At 34.8% G+C, this 21895-nt stretch overlaps 1 protein-coding gene across 1 annotated transcript; it reads left to right on the plus strand.

Annotated features, from left to right (window-relative positions):
* Window positions 1-5015: 5015 nt before the first annotated feature.
* On the plus strand, window positions 5016-7555 carry LOC114755736 (patellin-3-like). The gene is made up of 4 exons (XM_028944600.1): window positions 5016-6309; window positions 6403-6527; window positions 6606-6756; window positions 6851-7555. Exons 1-4 carry the CDS (start codon window positions 5167-5169, stop codon window positions 7103-7105), a joined length of 1674 nt encoding a protein of 557 aa, XP_028800433.1. The 5' UTR covers window positions 5016-5166; the 3' UTR covers window positions 7106-7555.
* Window positions 7556-21895: the final 14340 nt, after the last annotated feature.

A 21895-nucleotide genomic window follows, 5' to 3' on the forward strand; every position in this document is an offset into this window, starting at 1 on the left:
TTTCCTTGATTGGTATTCTTTGATTTTAGTATAAATAAAATTTGAAATTTGAAATTTCAAAAATAATTTACATCTTCAAACTAAAAAAACCAAAAATAATTTACATATTCAAATAAAAGAAGTAACATGTGACATAGCAAATAACAAATTATCCTTAGAAATTACATTTTTAATCAAAAAGTTAAAAAGAACATTAAAAAAAATCAGAGAAAATTAACTTTAAAAAATTTTATTATGATAAAATAAACTCGAAGTGACTCATAAATCTCAAAAGCTAGCAACCATGATACTGGGTCCGTTTGGATCAGCGATTGGAAAAGTAGCTTATTGAAAAGTAGCTTATGGAGAAGTGAAGTTGGTAAAAGCTAAATTGGATAAGCTGAATTGTGTTTGGATTGAAGCTCAGAAAAGCTAGTTTGCAAAAGTAAGATTGGTAAAATTTTGTTTGGATTATGATTAGTAAAAGTAAGTTTGGTTTATAAATGACCAAAATAGATATGAATTTTAATAAATAATGAAATGATTAAAAAAATAATTTCACATAATACAATGAAATTAAAATAATTTAATATGAAGAAGTCATAAAAAATATTTTAAATATAAAGTGAAACATGAAAAAATAAAAGTATATTTTTAGGAGCATATTTAAAAGTAAAAATATATTTCTAACTTATTCATTACTTTCAACTAATTTTAACTGATTTTTTATTATCTACAAATTAGTTATTTGAGGCTTATAATAAGAACCAAAAGAGGTAATAATTTCTTAACTTTTTCTCTCTCCATATTTCAAAGCCATAAGCCATAAGCTATAAGTCATAAGCTGTTAATTTTAGCTTATACTTATTGTAGCTTTTCAGACAAAAGCCCGATTGCAGAAAAGCTGATCCAAACAGACCCACTAATTTTTTCTTAAAACAAAATGTCTTTGATAAGTAACTTTATCATTTTATTTTTTAAAAATATGTAATAAATAATTATTTTTGTTAAATAGGTCAAAAACCCGTTGGCCAGCCTAAGCCCACGAGTTCAAAGACTAGGCTTGGTAAAAATATCCCTTTTTAGAACACGGGTCTAAACAGTCGGCTTGTTTAAACTCACGGCCTGTGAAGGGCCCAACCCCCTACAGGACTAGGTTGGCCTGTTTTCCTAACTTGACATTTAAGAGGGTTGTGTTACAAATATTAAGGTGTTACGGATGTTCTCTCTCTCTCTCTCTCTTCATTTTTACCAAGCAACTCCTATTACTGCTTTACTATTTCATTAATTGTAACTCACTTTACACTCTAATTTTAAAATTTATATCTTCTTCATGTTCTGCTACTTCAATATACATAATAAGGTTTTTGAGTTGCAAATTTGGGCCTATGAATAAATTATATGTAACATATACTTGGTATCTTGAAAGTAAATGAGAAATATTCTCTCGTCTCTCTTTTTTTGACCAGATATTCTCTTGTCTCTCTTCTCTACAATTCCTCACCCATCTCTATATATCTTTCTTTCTTTGGTTGGATATCTCTGTTTTTTTTTTTAAAATTATTACTAAGGAAAAACAAGTTAGGGAAATTGCAAATAAAGAACGCCGAATATGTAAAATTGTGATTTGGAACTCTTAATTTGAAAAATAGCAAATAAAGACTCGGTCTCACTTTTGCAAATATGAAATCGTGGTGAAATGTTTGAAATGCCCCTCAATCAAATGACAAGTTGACTATGAGAAATGACAAGTTGACTTTAATCGAATGATAACTTTAGTAGATCAAATTACAACTTGGTTGAGGGCATGCCAAATGACGAGTTGACTATGGAAAATGACAAATTCACTTTAGGGAATGACAACTTCAGTCGACCAAATCATAATTTGGCTGAGGGGTATTTCAAACATTTTACCATGATTTCATATTTGTAAAAATGGGACTGTGTCACACATCCTGATAATTTTATCCTAATTGATGAATGATTTGAGACTGACTAAGGCCAAATAGTATAGTAGACTGGTAGAGGATCCAGGCTATGAGGAAAAATCAGGATAGGGACATAACGGTCATTTTTGAAAAGATCAGTCAAGAAAGGACAGTATTGGAAATAATGTCTGAAATTCCTGAAAATTTCCAGAAAATCATGAAAAATAGAAAGGAGGGTACAGAATAATGTTTGAGGCTTAGAAGGTGAATATAGGATTAAAATAATTTATTAGACAATTATTTGTAATTATCGGAATTTTTGGTTAATTAAGGAAAATTAGCCAATTTCCATTATTTAAAATATATAAGGCCTCAAAATTCAAGGAAAAATAGGGATAAATTATGTGACATATTATCCTAATTTATAAAATTACTTCCCACCTTTGGATGTACAGAGGTTAGCTTAAAGAATATTTATTACCGAATTATTATCGGTAGAATGTTGATTTTTGACGAAATAAAATTTAGAAAATTATAGAGGGAGGTAAAACTTGAGAAAAATCATGGAATACCCTTGGAATGAGGGGAATTTAAGGAGTGTTGAAATCAAATTTTGTGACAGTAAATTGGACAGGATTGTTGGAAAATCGGACCGAAAATACACAAATAATCAGTGGATTGCACTGAATATTGGATGAGTCATTTTTTTCCCCAATATTTAGAGTAATATTTCGGCCAAAAAAGGGGGAGGACAAAGTTGGAATTTTCCAAATTGTTAAGGGCATAAAGGGAAATAAGAGACAAAACAATAAAATAATATTTTATTATCACATGAAAATCACATGGTGAATAGGTGTCCATCCATGTGTCAACTTCTTGTGGTGTGTGCTCTAGGATTTGTCCATGTGTAAAGTGAAAAAAAATGGACGGCCGAGATCGCATTTTTTTCCCGAAGGGCATTCTTGGAATTTTGAAAAATCAAAGCCTATAAATACCCCCCTCTCATGAACAATTCGGCCAAAGAGGTTGCTTGGTGAGGGAATGTTGTGTTCTTGAGTTTAGGAGAGAGAAAGGAAGAAAGAAGAGAGAGAAAGGGAGAAAGCAAAGTTAGACACCTCTAATCGCCGATTAAGAGCTAATTAAGGTATGTTTACCTCCCTAAGTGTTAATTATTTTTAGTTAATTATTTATTTGAGGAAGATTAGGATTAATTACCTTGATTAATTATGGTTTAGTGATAGCTAAGATTAATCATGCTATTTGATTAAAGATTAGTAAGTAATTAAGGTTAGCTACCATGATTAATTAGTAATTAGTGATTAGTTATGCTAATTGAAGGATGATTAATTATGATTAATCATGTTGATTAAGGAATGATTAAAGGTTAATCATGTTGATTAGAGAATGATAAGTGGTTAATCCATAAGGGATTAGTGACTTAATCTTAGAGGATTATGTGGTATAATGACTATGTGACTTGAGGACCTTAATTAAATATTGGATTAAGGATTAAGGGTTAATGATTAACCAAGAAAACATGATTAATCATGGATTAAGGAAGAATTCCAAGACCTTAACTGAGGATTAAGGCTTGGTCAAACCAAAGTCAAAGGATTAGGAAAGGTATACAGAAATTATAAATTGAAAGGCACAAGGGTAGTATTATATTGAGAAAGAATTGTATACTGGATATGGAATTTACCATACCCTTACTGTATGGTTGATAGGCAATTTTCTGGAAACCTAGGAGGACCTTAAGCAAGGAAACAAGGAGGAAACAGTAAGCGTGGAACCGAGGTAGCGTGAACTTGCAATTATTTTGTTGACCTGCATATGGTGTTTCTGCTATGTGTGTTTATGTGCCATGAGAATGTTTATGCCCAGATGATGTGAACTCCTTGCAATGTATGCCTTGGCTCTTGCATGATTGAGTTTTGACTAGAATGATTATATGCTCCATGATATGATGACATGGATACAGAATGGTTATTGCATGGCATAAAGACTAGCAATGTTATTTTACTGCATATAGCATGACATCTTATGCATGTTGACTTGATGGTTGTATGTTCAATGCTACTGGGATTTCTATGAAATCTCATTCCTCCTATAACATGATATCCTAGGTGCCACTACTTCCAAGGAGAAGGGAAAAGAAATAGTCATGGCTTGAGAAAGTTATGAGTTATGTATTGTATTATATGGTTTTAAACCTTTTTCTTTCAAGTCATGTAAGCATATTCTGATCTTGAATACATGATATGATAACCTTTTTGAATGTATATTAATGGTAGAGCACCTTTATATGTGATTATGGTATGCTTATATTGAAAAACGAAATGGTGCTAGAATTAGTGAAAAAGGGGGATAAAAATGGTCTAGATTTGACCAAACTTTGACCAACAAAGACCCTGGTCAAATGGTTGACTTTTTCCCTGAAATTTGGTATGCAAATAGATCTTATTTTTCCCTTTAAAATGAGTGGTAAAGCGTCACAATCAGAGCTCTGTGTAAGAAGTTATGCCTTTCCGAAGTTAGGCAAAAATCCTGAAAAATAGAAAAATGACCAAATGAACAGTACTTTTTGAAATTAAAATCGGATGCGTTTCTGATTAAATTGGAATCTGAGGTCATTTTTCCTTGATAGATAATGTTAAGAGCTTCGAGTGAGACTTGGAACGACCTTGTTTCGATTTTTCTAGAATTAGTTATGATTTTCCAAAGTTATGCCAATTTTAAGGTTACAATAAATAGTAATGCAGGAAAGGAAATTTTTAAACTCAGGTTTTTCAACCCGGTAACCTTAAATTGCGCTTCCGAATATCTTAACTTGGCATAATATAAGGTCACAGATGTAAGGTGTTACAGACTGCATTTGCTATTTTCTAAATTAAAGGTTCCAAATCGCAATTGTACATATTTGACAGTCTTTGTTTGTAATTTTCCCAAACAAGTTTTAGAATTAAATTTTTATTTATGAAACTCTGTTTCGTTTTTTTTTTTTTTTACGTTTCTTTTGTTTCCGGACACCACAACAAATGCATTTCGAAGCAGAATATGTTGCCCGCATCTTATTTCTTGGGCCGTGATGCGGTTGGTTACTATTTGCTTAACGCAATTCGCCATTCTCTTCTATTTCACTGTTTTTCGGTCCCTGTTCTTGTCTCAGGCAAAAGCAAGACATTCCTCTCTTTAGTCTTTCTCGCTCCGTCTTCCTTGCTGGAAAGGTTTGTCTCTTTCTCTTGCTCTGTCTTTTACCATGGCCGATGAGGATTCAAAGGCAGCCCTTTCTGTCACCGAGAAGAATGAATTGGAGCCGCCGAAGGTTACGACGGAGTCTGATTCAGCCAATATAGCATCTGCCTCAGCTGTCGAATCTGATTCTGCGACGGCTAATACTGAAAACACAGACCTGCCTACTCCCCCGCTGTCGGAGTCACTGGCAGCAGAAGCTACTTCGGTGGTAGAGACAAAGCCGCCGCCGCCGCCGCCACCAACCAGTGATGACAACGATTTAAAAGCTGAAAGTTCAGATTCTAAAGAGGATGCTGTTGGGGCTCAGGACGAGAGATCGAAAAAGTTGCCTCAGAATCTGGTCTCGTTCAAGGAAGAGAGCAACTTAGTGGGTGATCTCTCGGATTCTCAGAGAAATGCTCTTGAAGAGTTGAAGAAGCTGGTTCGAGAGGCACTAAATACTCATCAGTTCACTTCTTCGGGGCCCACCAAAACGATGCCGGCGCCCACTGAAACCACTACAGCAGCTAAGGAAGCTGCAAAAGTTGAGGGAGCCACTTCGGAATCAGATGCCAGCATGGAGGTACATCCACCGCCTGAAACGAAAATTGAAGAAAATCCAGTTAGGGAAGCAGAAGAAGTAGCGAAAGAAACATCCGAGGAACATGTTTTCATATGGGGAGTTCCTCTGCTCAAGGATGACAGGAGTGATGTGATTCTGCTCAAGTTTCTCAGAGCCCGAGATTTCAAAGTTAAGGATGCGTTTGTCATGATTAAGAACACAATAAGCTGGAGGAAAGAGTTCAACATTGATGCACTTGTGGATGAAGATCTTGGAGATGATCTAGAGAAAGTGGTATTCATGCACGGTTATGATAGGGAAGGGCATCCCGTTTGTTATAATGTCTATGGAGAATTCCAGAACAAGGAGTTGTACCAGAAAACATTCTCAGATGAAGAGAAACGAGCCAAGTTCCTCCGATGGCGGATACAATTTTTGGAGAGGAGTATAAGGAAGCTTGATTTTACTCCTGGTGGTGTCAATACCATTTTTCAAGTTAACGACCTTAAAAATTCTCCTGGGCCTGGCAAGCGGGAGCTTCGAATCGCCACCAAACAAGCTTTGCAATTGCTTCAGGACAATTATCCCGAGTTTGTTGCCAAACAGGTTACAATGCACATTTGGATTGCCAGTTTATCATGATTTCAGTTATGCTATACTATGATAGAGGTACTGACGTTTTCTTTTCCAACTTTATAGGTTTTTATCAATGTGCCATGGTGGTATCTTGCATTCTATACTATGATCAGTCCATTCATGACCCAGAGGACCAAAAGCAAATTTGTTTTTGCAGGCCCATCAAAGTCCGCTGAAACACTTTTCAAGTTAGTGAATGAAAACATGATATTCCTCTTTGTTTTGGTTTCTCGGTTTTGGACCTTACATTTCAATTGGTAAAATAGGTACTCTTCTCCTGAGCAAGTGCCCATTCAATATGGTGGCCTAAGTGTTGATTTATGTGAGTGCAACCCAGAATTCAGCATGTCTGATCCAGTCACGGAGATACCTATAAAACCAACCACAAAGCAAACTGTAGAAATCATTATTTATGAGGTGGGGTGACAATGGTCTATTTGTCTATTAGGATACTTACTTTCTGCTTTTTCCTATATTCTATAATGTGCTATTGGAGACGAATGATTTGCAGAAGTGCATTATTGTGTGGGAGCTGCGAGTAGTGGGCTGGGAGGTCAGCTATAGTGCGGAATTTAAACCTGATGCAAAAGATGGATATACTGTTATCATACAGAAGGCCACAAAGATGTCCCCAACTGATGAGCCAGTGGTTTCCAATAGCTATAAAGTTGGTGAACTTGGCAAGATATTGCTTACCATTGACAATTCCACTTTGAAAAAGAAAAGGCTCCTGTACAGGTTCAAGATCAAACCTCTCGGTGATTGAGGGAAAATGATCGGTAGACTGAAGTTAATTGAGGAGTAAGAAAATGCTGTTGTCATCATTCATTGAATCCATAATCCATAGTTTTTCAATAATTTTGGTCATGATCATTTTGTTTGTGGATTGGCCTACTATTTTGATTGTACTTAATATGTATTATCTAGGTAAACATTTACTATTTTGATTGTGAAGAGTAATGCTAGGGGAGAGTGTAGCACTTGGATTTGGATTTAGAGTTGATTTGTGAGATGCTATGTGTTACCTGAAACATCTTTTACTTTGGTGTGGAAGTGTGGATGTAAATTTTTGTCCTCATGTTGTCCTTATCCAGTTTGATCTTGGTCAGTCTTTTGCCTTTTACTTTGATATCTGTATTTAAGCCTCCTGAATCTCATAAATATGTAATATAAGAGGTGTAAATGAGAAATATGCATCATGTTTTTTTAACCCAAATATTTATTTCCGTTCCTTGTAGTTCATTTTATATCTAACTGAATTGGCAATTGATCAATTTCTATCAGACAATGCAGACTGTGAGTGTCTATATCCTTGCGTGTACTTGGCTGTAATTTCAATTTTTCCCCCTCTTAGTTTTGAAGGTGATATATGTATATTTATGAATTTTCTGTATATTTGTATATATATGTTTGGATTTCTGGTTAGAACTGCCTTGTTAGTGGTACGTCCGGGGGCATGGGATAAGGAACTTAATCTAGCTTGTCACATTTTTTGACCCAAAAGTTCTGCTTGTAGCTTCTTCTAAAACAATTAACTTTTTATCTCTAGGTATCCAGTGTTTATTAACCTTCAACTGTATGGTTTTCCATTTTATACGTGTGGAAGGGAAAGTAATTTGGGAAGCTCTGAATATTTTAGTCTAATCTAGTAATGATATTTACACTCACTTGAAGAGGGGATTTTGAATGTGGGACAACCCTCTCCCTAATCCATTATCCATTATTCATGTAAAAAGAAAAATATTGCTGTTGATAAGTGTTGGGTTATGCCTAGTCCACCCTTGGTGGATTAAGGTGCTAGCCCAATGCAAGTGGAGTTACTATGTGAATAAGAAGAAAGATGGGTCTAAAGAGGGAATTTTACCTTTATGTTTTAAAAGCTAAATTCCAGTAACTGCACATACGTGAGATATGGTATAGACGGAGTCAGTTTTGATGGATCGAATGATAACTTTCAGAAAACTTTGCTCTCCCCTTTGGAAAGTTATCTTCCTCTCTCGATGTTATCCGCTGTATATCTCATAGCATCCAACATGTGATGCTAGATTGCGTGGGCATGCCTTATATTCCAAGTACGCCCCAAATCCTTCAATGAGGAATAACATCATTCTTATGGATGCAATATTCCTTTGATCTAGAGCCTCAACAGGCTTGTAGTTTCATAGAAAGATCATAATTGCCAACATGGTTGATTTAGTTTGTAAGTACTCAACAAAGGTGTTTAAATCTTGGCCTTGATGTGAAAACTCTTCTAAGTGGCACTTGTAACAGCCCCCCCCCCCGGGGGGAGAAACATGAGGCCTTGACTTTTCTTGAGACCAACTCAACTAAACATTTTGGAGTTTTTTTTCTTTTTAAAAGAAAAGCTCAACATTTGGATTTTGTAATTTCTTAGGTTGGGGAATTGAAATACTTAGTGGCCTTAAATTTAATGTTTTATTTGATGTATTTTTTAAATATCATTATCTAATTATTCTGTGCTGTGTAAAGTTACTATCTATGCAGCACTGATGCCTAGGAAGGAAGCTATATCAAACCCAATACTTGTTTGGAACTTATCATGCGTGACCCAATACAAAATTGTATGGTGATCATGCTTTGGCATTTCATGTCTTGTATTCACGTCAGTGCCTGTGCTTTTTAGGTTATGCTCAATGAACAATTAAAGATGATCCTTTGAGAATGCTATCATGCATTAATGAAATTAGACGAGGCTGAAGCCTTCAAAGAAACTAAAACTATTAGCAGTTCATGCTTTGCATGGTGTTTGAAGTCAAATTGTTTGTATCTTATGAATAGTGGAGATTTCTGTAGGTTTTATGTACATAGATATGTAGACATATAACAAGTAAAGGATCTCGGGAGTGCCAAGGTCAACTCTTTGGAAATTTTGCAAAATTTTCAAGCTAGTAGCTTCTTTTTCTATTTGATTCTTTTTTGCCCCTTCCTTCGAAATCAGCAAGTCTCATTTTTCATTTCACGCCTTTTTTTCTCATGTCACTTGGTATTCTGAAGCTTAAAGTGTGTTCTCCCGCTTGATAATCAATATTCATTGCCAATACTCTTGTAGCATAGTGGCATGGAACCTATTTTATAAGTAGTTTCCATAAGTGGGAGGATGTGAGTTTGATTCTACATGTAATCTTAAATTGTTAGTGCTTACTCTTTTCACTGAGAAAATTGTTGTTGTTTCAGAATCAAGAAGAGAGAACTGCTCTGTTATTCACTGGTGCGACTAGCGCACATATACAAGGAATTGAGCACAATCTGTAATCCCAAGAAATCAGGAAAAGATATTGCAAATAATAATGAGAATAATTACTAAATCTGACTTTATTCTAATTAGGTCTAAGCTAGGTTAACTTAAGCCCAACATGTCTTTCAACACTCCCTCTCAAGCTGGCGAATAGATATCAAGCACTCCCAGCTTGCCAACTAGTTCATCGAACCTCATTTTGTCCAGCGGCTTAGTTAGGAGATCAGCAACTTGTTGATGAGAACTAACATATGTCATGTCAACTATCCCTGCTTGTATCTTCTCCCTTGTAAAGTGTCTATCTATCTCAATGTGTTTAGTGTCACTAGATTACCCCGTAGGAAGGTAAGGTATCCTATAGTTGATCTCCTTTCATTAACAGATCTTCCCCAATCAACATTCGTATAGAGTGCTAGGCCTCTTGAGTCACTCTTTCTAAAATAAATCCCTTTTCCCGGAGTCATCTTCAAGTATCTTAGAATTTCAAATACAGCTTCCATATGCTCCTCTTGTGGACTGCTTGAGAATTGACTTACCACACTGATATGTGATGTCGGGTTTCATAGTAGTAAGGTAAATTAGTTTCCCAACCAAATGTTGATAGCGCTCTTTGTTCATCGGAACACCATTCTTCTTTACTTCCAGATTAGTTTCTATGAGCATTAGAGTACCCGAGGGACTTGCCCCTAACATACTAGTCTCTTTTAGTAGATCCAATGTGTACTTTATTTGTGAAACTACAATACCTTCGTTAGATCTTGCTACCTCCATTCCCAAGAAGTATTTTAGGCTACCCAAATCCTTCACCTCAAATTCTTGTGCAAGTGATTGCTTTAAGTTTGATATGACTCCATGGTCATTCGCTATCAAAATTATGTCATCTACATATACAATCAATACTGTCATTTTATCTCTGTCATTTTTAACAAATAGGATATGATCAGTCTGACATTGCATGAAACCAAGTCTAATTACAAAATCGGTAAATCTTTCAAACCATGCAAGTGGAGATTGTTTCAAGCCATATAGTGACTTATAGAGCTTGCAAACAACACTAGGTTCACTCGGTCTCTTCACTCCTTCTAGAATAGCCATGTATACCTCTTTCAAATCACCATTGAGGAAAGCATTTTTAACATCAAGCTGATGTAGTGGCCACTCTAAATTTGTGGCAATAGATAGCAGTACCTTAATAGTGTTGAGCTTTGCCACCGATGCAAATGTTTCCTCATAGTCTATCCCTTGGGTTTGAGTGAAGCCTCGAGCTATTAATCTGGCCTTGTACTTGTTTATGCTGCCATCTGGGTTGTATTTTATAGTGAATACCCACTTAGATGTCACAACAGATTTCCCTTTAAGTAGCTTCAGGAATTTCTAGGTCTAGTTTTTATCCAGTACTTTAAGTTCTGCTTTAATTGCCTCCTTCCATCTTGGGTCAGCTGCAGCTTCTTGGTAAGTGGTTGGTAATGCCTCACTATTGATATGAGCAGTAAATGATTTATAGGTAGAAGATAAGTTTCCATACAACACAAACCTCTAAATCGGATGTTGTGTGCATGTTCGTTTTCCTTTTTGAAGTGTAATAGGCCAGCCCAAATCGTTGAAAAGTAGATCCAAATCTGACTCTTCGCATTGCTGTAGAGTGTTAGGAGTTACATTACCTTCTCCTTCAGTTGTTTGTTGCTGTTCAGATTTTTTTGTCGTCAGTTTCATAGTTGATTTCTGATTGCTGCTGTGATCCTTGACCAGTGGATGATTCAAGTTCTGGTCTAGAGGGTGATTCAGGTTTAGGTTCAAGAGTAGTTCTAAGGTCTTGTTCAAGTGTGTTTGGACTATTTTGTACGCCCGGTTCGATCTGTTCCACTTGTATGAGTTTCAGTGAGGGTGACACATTAGCATATGTTTCCAAAAAGGCCAACTCTTTCCCATAACCCTCTCCCTGAAGTGGACTTTTGGGATAATAAGGTTGGTCCTCAACAAATGTAATGTCCATAGACACAAATGTTTTCTTTAGGCTAGGTGAAAAACATTTATATCCCTTTTGAGTAGATGAGTATCCAAGAAAAAGGCATTTGAAAAACCTGGGTGCAAATTTATCCCCATGGTGATTGTGGACATGGGTGACAGAGCCGAAAACGTTTTGTGGGATTGATGGAATTAAATGGCTATTTGGATAAGTGTGAGAGATTGTATGGATTGGAGAATGATAGTTAAGTGTTTTGAATGGTAATCTGTAGGTTAGTATCAATGTTTTGGCAATCTCAAGAGGTTGTTTGTTTTTTCTTTTAGCAATTCCAATCTGTTGTGTTGTGTAAACATAGCTTGTTTGATGTACAATTCCTTCTTCGTTTAGGAAAAGTAAAGTGCGAGCTGAGAACTTAGGTACTCTTGGCCATTATCACTCCTAAGGATTTGGATGGATGTTTGAAACAGAGTCTTGATCACTTGATGAAACTATTTGAAGATGTGAAACAGGTCAAATTTTTCTTTTATGAAGTATTCGTGTGTGGTCATCAATAAATGTGATGAACCATCTATTTTTGGACGGAGTTAGGACTTTGGCAGGACCGCATATGTCACTGTGTATTAGGGAGAATGGAGATGAAGGTTTATAAGTGTGAGGTGGATAAGTTTTTCTAGTATGCTTGACAAGTTGACAAGAATCACAATGAAAAGAAATATCTTTTTTATTCATAATATTCAGAAACAAATTCAACATATAACTGAAAATTGGATGTCCTAGTCTATAATGCAAAAGCATCATTTCTTAATTGGAAATAGAATTACCTGCAGAAAATGCCATCTTCTTGTTGATCTTGCCATCAAGGTAATATAACCCTTCACACTCCATAGCTTTGCCAATCATCTTCCTAGAGTCCAGTTCCCGGAAAACATGAGAGGAAAACATTTTAACATTGCAATTGTTGTCTTTCGTAGTCTTGGTGACAAATAGCAGATTACACTTAACACTAAGAGCATATAAAACATCATACAAACTTATTTCAGGAGTAACATGTATATTACCAACCCTAAGAGCTCTAGTTCTATTTCCATATGCTATTTTAATATTTATTCCACTGCAAGGTTTAATTTCACTAACTAGAGACAAGTCATCGATCATATGGCTCGTGGCACCTGAATCTACAATCCAAGCATCGGATTTATCTATTTTAACCTTCATTGCTTGAACATATTTACCTGTCTGGGCTGAATTACCCATAGAAACTATTCTTTCAGGTAAGATATCACCTCTGCTATGTTTCTCAATCAATTTTCGCAGGCTCTCAATTTCATCAGCGCTTAAGACTCCATGCTCTCTTGCTTCATTCTCTTATGGAGAGGTTGAATATCTTTTTACATTTGATTGTGACTGTCCTCTGCCTCTAGGGAGTTTTCCATGCAGCTTCTAGCAATTTTCTTGAGTGTGGCCACTTCTATTGCCTTGGTCACACCAATCCTTTCTTATTTCCCATGTCCGTCTGAATTATTAGTAGTTTTGCTTATTAAAGTTGAGGATTTAGAATTAGAATATACTCCCTGGGTTAAATTCTTTCTACTTTCTCCAAATTTGACCATATTTAGAGCCTCATGAAAGGACGGTAGAGGTCTGGTGCTCATAATTCTGCCACGGATTTCCTCAAATTTAGAGTGTAGACCAAGTAAGAACTCATAGGTTCTTTCTTTGTCCAACAGCTTCTTGTACAATGCACAATCTGTAGAGCATTGCTAGTCTTGTCTGTAGCATTGAATTACAACCACTTCTTGTTCTCCTTGTTTCTTCAAGTCTTTAATCATACCTTTCAACTATAGAATAGCTGCGGTATTCTTTATGGAGGAATAGGGTTCCCATGCTGAATCCCATATTTCCTTTGCTGTTTTAGCCAACAAATACCGTTTGTTGATGTCTAGGTTCATGGAATTTATTAGCCATGACATTACTATGGAATTCTCAACATACCAAGTGTCGAACTTGGAATCTTCTTGTGTTGGTTGAGCTGCATCTCCAGTAAGGTACTTTTCCTTTCATTTCTCTTTTATGAACATCAGAATGCTTTGGGACCATTGTAAATAGTTGTTCCCATTCAACTTGTGTTCGATGATGGAGAGGGGAAAGGTTTCACTTGTGGGCATGGATTGCATGCTATTCTGCATCTTGCAACTCAGAACTAGGGTTGTCGCTACCTCCATCACTGTGGAGAGCCTGATATCGGCCAAATTGAGTTTGATTCTGAGTCATTGTTTTGATACCTTGTTTCAAAATCAAGAAGAGAGAATTGCTCTGTTCTTCACTAGTGTGACTAGTGTACATATATGAGGAAGTGAGTACAATCTGTAATCTCAAAAAAATCAGGAAAAGATAGTGGGACTAATAACAAGAGAATAATTACTAAATTTGACTTTATTCTAATTAGGTTTGAGCTAGGTTAACCTAAATCTGATGGACTTAAGTAGAGAGCCCAACATGTCTTTGAACAATTGCTTTGCATTTTTTTGCACCTCAACTATTTAGTGGGCAAACTCTTGTTGCATTTCACTTGTAGTGGTTGCAACTTGTGAGATTTATAGGATTCAGCCAATTCTAAATTCACAATATCTATGTCTCACGTGCATGCTATATATTTGTGTGTATAGAGGCTAAGGTGCAAATATATGAAGTATTCACAAATGCACACTTGGATGTATAATGTTTACTTGATTGTAGAAGTGTTCATAAAGGTTCCAAAAGGGTGCAAAAATATCACAGTAGTTTATTTAAGCAAATGCACATTGCTTTTTATTGGTGTGCTTTACGTCCATTTATGTTCTAAAAATTAACATAAAAATTAATAGGTGTTTGTTTAAGTTGACAACTATGGCATTTTTACACCTTTTTAAAACCTTCATGGGCACTTTTATGTCTAAGTGAATATTGGGGTGTTAGCCCTATTCGTTTTCTTCTGACAATTTTAGGTACTCTTTGACTTTTTTTAAAGTCTTTTACATTTTTTTCTTACGGCTATTTCGTTGCTAGATTTGCTCCCTAATTTTGTTTGTGTGTGTACTACACATATGTAATTAATGTCCTAAACTAACTAAATGCCATACAATGCAAGAAAATAGGGCTTTGGTTTAGAAAATCAACTTGAACTATAACTAAATAAATACAATGAAATCAAACGTAAGCTATTATATTTTGGTATTTTTAATAGGGTGATGATGGAATGAAAATAAATGATAGAAAACTTTTTGAAAATGGTTTTGATGGCAAGCCTAATTTATCTAAGATAATGAGAGTTTTATAAAATCATTAGGTTTTCTTGAATAACAATCTCAATGACTCATTGAGTCTAATGTTTAAATCGATGAACCTCATTAATGAAAATATTATTAAGCTCTCCTAATGTGCAATTTGAGAATGATCAATGCAATTGGTCTAATGCAACTCGAAATCAATTCAATACCCAAACATAACTCCGCAAGTTAAGAGAGAATCAAAAGAGTTACAATGAAACATATATGTAATCGCATATATTGAAGCACAATATTCAACATTAACCAATCCAAATTATAAATATAAATCATTAAACAATGATTACAATAACAATCCAAGTGTCTAACTAAAAGTTATAAATCCTAAGACTTAGGAAGTTATAAATACATAGCTAAAAACTAAAGATTGAAGCTAAACTCCCCTTTGAAGCTTGAAAACTCATGTCACTCCACCATCTTCAAGAGTTGAAGAATCGTAACCCTCCATAGCTCCACATTGCTCCAACCAGCAGCAATAGTCGAATCTCCATGGCAGGAGGTTACGGATGGATTGAAGGAAAAGAATGGAATAGATGATGGTATGTAATGAAGAATTGACGGAAGGAGGAGATGAGAGGATGGTTCGGCCAAAGAAAGGTGAGGAGAGACTGAACAAGGTTTCCCTAGGTCGAAACTCATTTATACTAGCTATTGGAGGCGATTTTGGGTTGGGTTGAAGCTTAGGTCTTCGAATGAAAATGCTAAAATCGCAACTTCTACAATTTTGACAAATTTGCCACGGCGGATGGCACTTTTCGGCCAAAACGCACAACTTCATTTACTTAGGTCCTTTGGTGTAATTTTTTGAATTCTGAGGCCTTTTTCTGTAATTAACTTTGTCTTTTACTACCTTTAATGTTGAAACTAAAGTGTGATTTCCAAATTTGCCCAAATTTCTCCCAAAATACCTACAAGGAAAATCATACATAATGTAGCATCAATTGTCCTAGAAATCAATTAACAATAATTAATCTCTAATTACGACAATTTTGCCCCTATTATGTAATAGTTTAAAGTAATGCACTTTAATATACATTATACTTAAATAATGCAATCAAGGACTACTAATAATGACAAAAACCCACCAAAAGATATGACAATGCATGTAAAAACATAGGTTTCTCATCGTGTCATTATCTATGTTAAGTGTTTGAGCACTTGCGTGTGACATGTCTATTGGCGTGATTAATATTTGGGAAAAAGACATTAAAATATCCGTAAAAGTGTTAAAAGACAAGTTAGGGTGGGTAAATTTCAAAATCCTAAAGCGGACTCTTTATATAATTTTGGAATTTTAATATATTGTGAAATGACAATATTGTCCTTATTCCCAGTGACTACTTTCATATAGTTATTGACTGTTCTAATTTAATTATTAATTACTTTTGTTTTCAAAGTTCTAGTGACTACTTTTATATAACTATTAACTACACAAGAGTAGTAAATAACTAAACAAAAAGTAGTCACTAGATCTCCAATAACACTTAATGCATTTTTTGAATTTTTGAAACAAAAGTAGTCAATAGCTAAACAAGAGTAGTCACCAAAATTTTAAAAATGAAAGTAGTTAATGGTAATACTAGAGTAGTCAGTAACTAAACAAGAATAGTCATCAGAGTTCTAAAAACAAATATAATCAATAATTAAAAAAGAGTAGTCAATATGGAAGAAAAAGAGTAATTGGAGCTCCGGCGACTGGTCACTAGAGTTTCGGTGATATGTCGCCAGAGCTCTAGTGGCTAGCCACCGGCAAGGTCACAGGCACCGAAGCTTCGGTGAAACATCCTTTCATTTACCCCCTACAGTATGCGTCCAGGAGTATTATGGTTTAAGTGGATCACGAAACAAGTCCATAGATTAAAATTTTGAAATTTGTTTCTCAAGTTACTATTCACTAGTAAATTTTAGAATTTTGGTTTAACTTTGAAAATTCATAATTAATTATAGAAAAATCGTATTGAGGTGATCTGAATCTCCATTTATAGCTCTTTCAATTCCCTATAGGGAAAAAAAAATATAAATATGGACTTAACCCTTATCAATTAGGACAGTTAATTCGTGGAAGTTTACTGTTTATTTGGTAAAAACTGTACTTTCTAGTTTCTCTGCCTTAATTTAGATCAGTCATAAATTTTAGCACACACATCCATTTGACATGATATACCACTTATTTTAAAGCTTAAGATGTGTACTTTAAGTGTATCAAATTTTAAAGGTAGATTCGATCGTTTGTCTAACTTCCACTCTATCACAAATTCGTGACTCATTTAGGGATAATCTATCCCTCTTACTTATATTAATAATTCATAAATATTTATTTCTTTGCATGCAATCATTCCACATTGCATAATTAATTCTCATATATCATCATATCCAATCTTATATGTCATCATTATCATTTATTGTCATATAACAATGAACAGTAAATACATAAGTCTAATTTTCACTTTCTTCTCTTCTTTCTTTGTTCTCCTTCATGCATTCCTCTTCCTTTGCACATCATACTTATTATGGTTGGTTAAAAGAGGTGAAATTTAGGAGAATTTTAGTAGCAAATAATAACTACCCAAACGTACATGATAAACTTGGCATTCATAACATGCTTGCAACTTAACATCTTTATAACATAATGACATATTTGGAAATCATCATGCATTCATCATAAAACATATTGGCCTATGGCATACTTTAAACATATTCACATTGAGAATGCATGAGTTCATAAAATCACATAAACATATAAACATGTCATACATACAAGCAAATACCAAGCATATAGGAGTAGGGTAAAGTTTGCTACATTGTGTCTTTAAACTTTTTCTTTGCTTCTTCTTACTCTTTTTGCTTCTAACCATCAAGGTTGCTCTCTGCCTTAATGTCTCATGACCCTAAATACATTATCACACAATGCCATTCATTCATTAGAGCCATGATCACCATCAACATCAGCATTTTGCTCTTTTTAGACCACATTGACATTTAACTTTTGAGCTTAGTTTCCAATCTTTCTAAAATTAATTCCACATGCCATTCTCCCATTATTTTGCATGTAAAATCTATTTTCAAGTTCAAATTAAACAAAATCTAACTCCTTTCCCATGAACTCTACTTGTCCGAACATTATAGGGTTTTAGGAAAAAATTCTATTTTCAATTCTAATGTTTCCAAATCTGCTTTCTCACCTTTACTCTCACACAATTTTTCATTCTAAACATATTAGAAGCATCAAAATCATCAAAATCTAATCCCATAAGAAACACAGGTCTAGCCGAAATATTACACAACATAGGGGAAGTTAGATTCTTTCTAATTTCATCATAAAACCACTTGATTACAACTCCTTTTTTTCGTCTTAATTATTAGTCTAACATCAAACAATATTTTTCATAGTTTAGACACAATTGGACAGCATATCATATTAGGGTTTAATGCTTCCAAAAATCAACAAAAACCATAACCAGGCTTTGCAAGACGTGGCGCATCATAAACTACATTAAAAACTATGATCTTATCTTGTCTTGAAGCTTGGATTTTCCTGGGACTTTATGCTCTTCTTCTTCTCCCTTTTTCTCTCCAAAATTTCATGCTCCCTTGCTCTTCCTCTCTTAGCCATCCAAAAACACAAATGGGAGGAAGAAAGGGGTATTTATAAAGCAAGAGTTACCACTTACCTTGGTTAATCTAATTTACCTTTACCATGACACATGTCTTCATATTAACTTAATCCCTTCATGATCTTGCCACATAAACCTATTAGGTTTCCTCTTTATTCAATGCCAATGCCACATCAAGGAACACATAACATGCCACATATTCTACATGTGAAAGCATAATATTTTATTACATAATTCCATTTCTTCCAAACATGTCCCTTAACTATTTGTATTATTCCATTCATCTCCCCTCATTAAATTTGCATTAAAATAGGGAGAAATTCATGCTCCCTCTTACCCTTGACTATTTCTCCATCTATTTTACAATTTCACACCGTATTGGACACTTTTTCGGGTTCTGACTTACCCGGTAACCATGGAATATGTCCTGACATCCTTTTTTTATCACAACTAACCTCATATGGAATTATACAATATGCCAAAAGAGGAAGTGATGCTCTTCCCTTTGTTTCCTTCATTAAAACATTTAACATTATTTATTTCTCTTATTTTTCTCAAGTTAAAAGTCAACCCATAGACGGTTTATTTTGACTTTTCCTGGATAATGCATAAATAGAATTTAAATTTTGTTAAAGCAAACTTCTTTACTTTTTGGGGATGAAATAATTTTTAAAACTTGTGATAATTGTTAGCATTAAGGTTTTAATGATAAAAAAGTAAGTAATTTGTGTTTGAGTATGTTAATCGATCAAGGTTTTATCGATAAGCTGATAGATAATATCTCTGTTCAATTAAGTAACTTAACAAAAACTTTGATCGATAACGTGTTGGATAATGTGTTGATCGATCAATTGATTGATCATTCTTAACTTAGTCGTGAATGAAAGTCTGGAGTAAATTATCGATCACTTGATCGATAATCAGGATGATCGAATATCGGGATACAAATTTAATAGGTATTTATCGATCACATGATCAATAAACAGATTATCGATGAAAAGATAGATAAACGGTAATGCGCTCTACTCATTCTATATTTTGATTTAGTCGCCATTTATCGATCACATTATCGATCAGCCATTTATTGATAATATAATCAAACACTGCTTCATAACTCCGCGTGCAAGTATTTACTTTAGTAGCTTATCGATCACTTGATCGATCAGAAAATCATCGATCACATGATCGATAGTCAGCATATCTTTATTAGATCGTGGCTCTTCGATCACTGGATCGATAATCAGATTATCGATAATATTATCGATCACTACACTTCATGTTTACCTTGTTTTCACATAACATGATCAATAAATCAGCTCTTTAATTTTACAAGAATAAATCTCTTTATCGATAACATTATCGATCAGCCTTTTATCGATCACCTATTCGATCAACCTACATAGCCTGTGTTTTCACTAAATATAATTTTGCTTATTGTTTATCGATAAGGTTATCCATCATCTATTTATTGATAAAGTGTTTAAAAATTAGTGATTCAAAATTTATTTCTATAACACTTTGTTTATCGATAACCTGATCGATCAATAAGTGTTCGATCATGAGGCAATTTCGGTTTAAACTTTAACTAGTCTCGATGTTTTTCAAAATGTATCATCTATTTCATTCGAGCTTTTCTCAGCCTTCATAAATGTTTTAATTCACTATTTAAAGAGTTTCAAAATCGAAAGTGATCTTGATCTTCTTTTTCTATGCATACCAGTATGATGTCACTATTTTCTTTTATCGATCACTTGATCGATCAATTATTGATCCATCACTTGATCGATAATCTTAATTATCTGTTTCAAAAGCTTTCACTCAGAATAATCAATAACCTGATCAACCAAGTAGTAATTGAACATCACTTCGATCAAGTACGTTCAGTTATTATCCAGCACATTTAACAACAGATTGATTCTAATCGTAAACTATAAATATTCGTTTTATTATTTATTCGGTTCTACTTTTGGTCTTACTCTACAAAGAAAAACTTATTGAATGAATGTATTTTTGCAGATTATGAAGAAAATCCCAACGGCTCTCCAAGGGTTGTTCAAGTAGCCTGTAACCTACCTTGTCAGAGGCATTAATGGCGGAAACCGTTGCAACTGGAAAAACATGCAACCGTACTCTCAATAGCTAAAAGCTCTTCCGTCTAACGGTTACTAAGCTACCTCAACTAAAAAGGCGCGAAGAAGCATTAAATGAACAGATTGAATACGCGAGCTACCCTCTGTTGATTATTTACTGTTGCATTCAATACTCTGTTCTTCCATAACACCGAGCGTCAGTGATTATCACTTATTCACTCTGTAAGAGAGTTTACTTACTCTTCATTAATCACGTCTTGTGTGATACTCAAGAGTGTGGACTCTTGAGTGGGTTTGTAACCTTACGGGAAGCAAGGGGGAGTGATTGAGAGTTTCAATTACTGTACTGAGGTGCCAAGAGCCTGATCAATCTTGGAACATAATGAAATACTCAGAGGTGTTCTGAGGACTGGATGTAGGTCAAGTGGTTGAGACCGAACTAGTATAAATCCTGTGTCTTCCTCTCTAAGGTGAAATCTTTCTAACTCACACTCTTTGTTTCTGATAGTTCTTAGTTTTAATTTCGCAAATTTTTATAACTCACCCAATTCACCTCCCTCTTGGGTGAGACTACCACTAACATTTGATATCAAAGTAGGTCTCTTCAGTAAAGACTTAACAGTCCGAAGAGAGATCCCATGGCAGGATTCGGAGACAACATACTGCCTGAAGGGTGTTTAATGTCCAAACCGCCAGGCTTCAATGGTGAAAACTATACCTTTTGGAAGATAAGGATGAAAATCTTCATCAAGGCAACCGAGTATGGATTATGGGACGTGATAGAGCATGATAACTATGTCCCTATGAAAATTGTAGACGGACAGCAAGTATGCAAGAGTCCCAGTGAGTTCGTTGAAGAAGACAGAAAGTTGGTGACCCTAAACGACAAAGCTATCAACATACTTACCTGTGCACTGAGTGTAACACCTTACATTTGCATCCTTATATTATGCCAAGTTAAGATATTTGAAAACGCATTTACAGGTTACTGGGTTGAAAAATCTAAGTTTGAAAATTTCTTCTCCCGCATTACTATTCACTGTAACCTTAAACTTGGCATAACTTTAAAAAATCACAACTAATTCTAGAAAAATTGAAACAAGGTCGTTCCAAGTCTCACTCGAAGCTCTTAACATCATCTATGAAGGAAAAATGACCTCAGCTTCCAATTTAATCAGAAACGCATCCAATTTTAATTTCAAAAAGTACTGTTCATTTGGTCATTTTTCTATTTTCCAGGATTTTTGCCTAACTTCGGAAAGGCATAACTTCTTGCACAGAGCTCTGATTGTGACTCTTTACCACTC

Source organism: Neltuma alba, unplaced genomic scaffold, assembly GCF_004799145.2.
Source record: "Neltuma alba isolate B1F8T4 unplaced genomic scaffold, ASM479914v2 tig00010325_pilon, whole genome shotgun sequence".
Lineage (NCBI taxonomy): Eukaryota > Viridiplantae > Streptophyta > Magnoliopsida > Fabales > Fabaceae > Neltuma > Neltuma alba.

Excerpts from the sequence above, each read along its gene's own strand:
- LOC114755736 (XM_028944600.1), top strand. The coding sequence starts at position 5,167 with ATGGCCGATGAGGATTCAAAGGCAGCCCTTTCTGTCACCGAGAAGAAT. Across the intron at positions 6,310-6,402 it reads CCGAGTTTGTTGCCAAACAG|GTTTTTATCAATGTGCCATG; the intron begins GTTACAATGCAC and ends CCAACTTTATAG. Across the intron at positions 6,528-6,605 it reads TCCGCTGAAACACTTTTCAA|GTACTCTTCTCCTGAGCAAG; the intron begins GTTAGTGAATGA and ends TTGGTAAAATAG.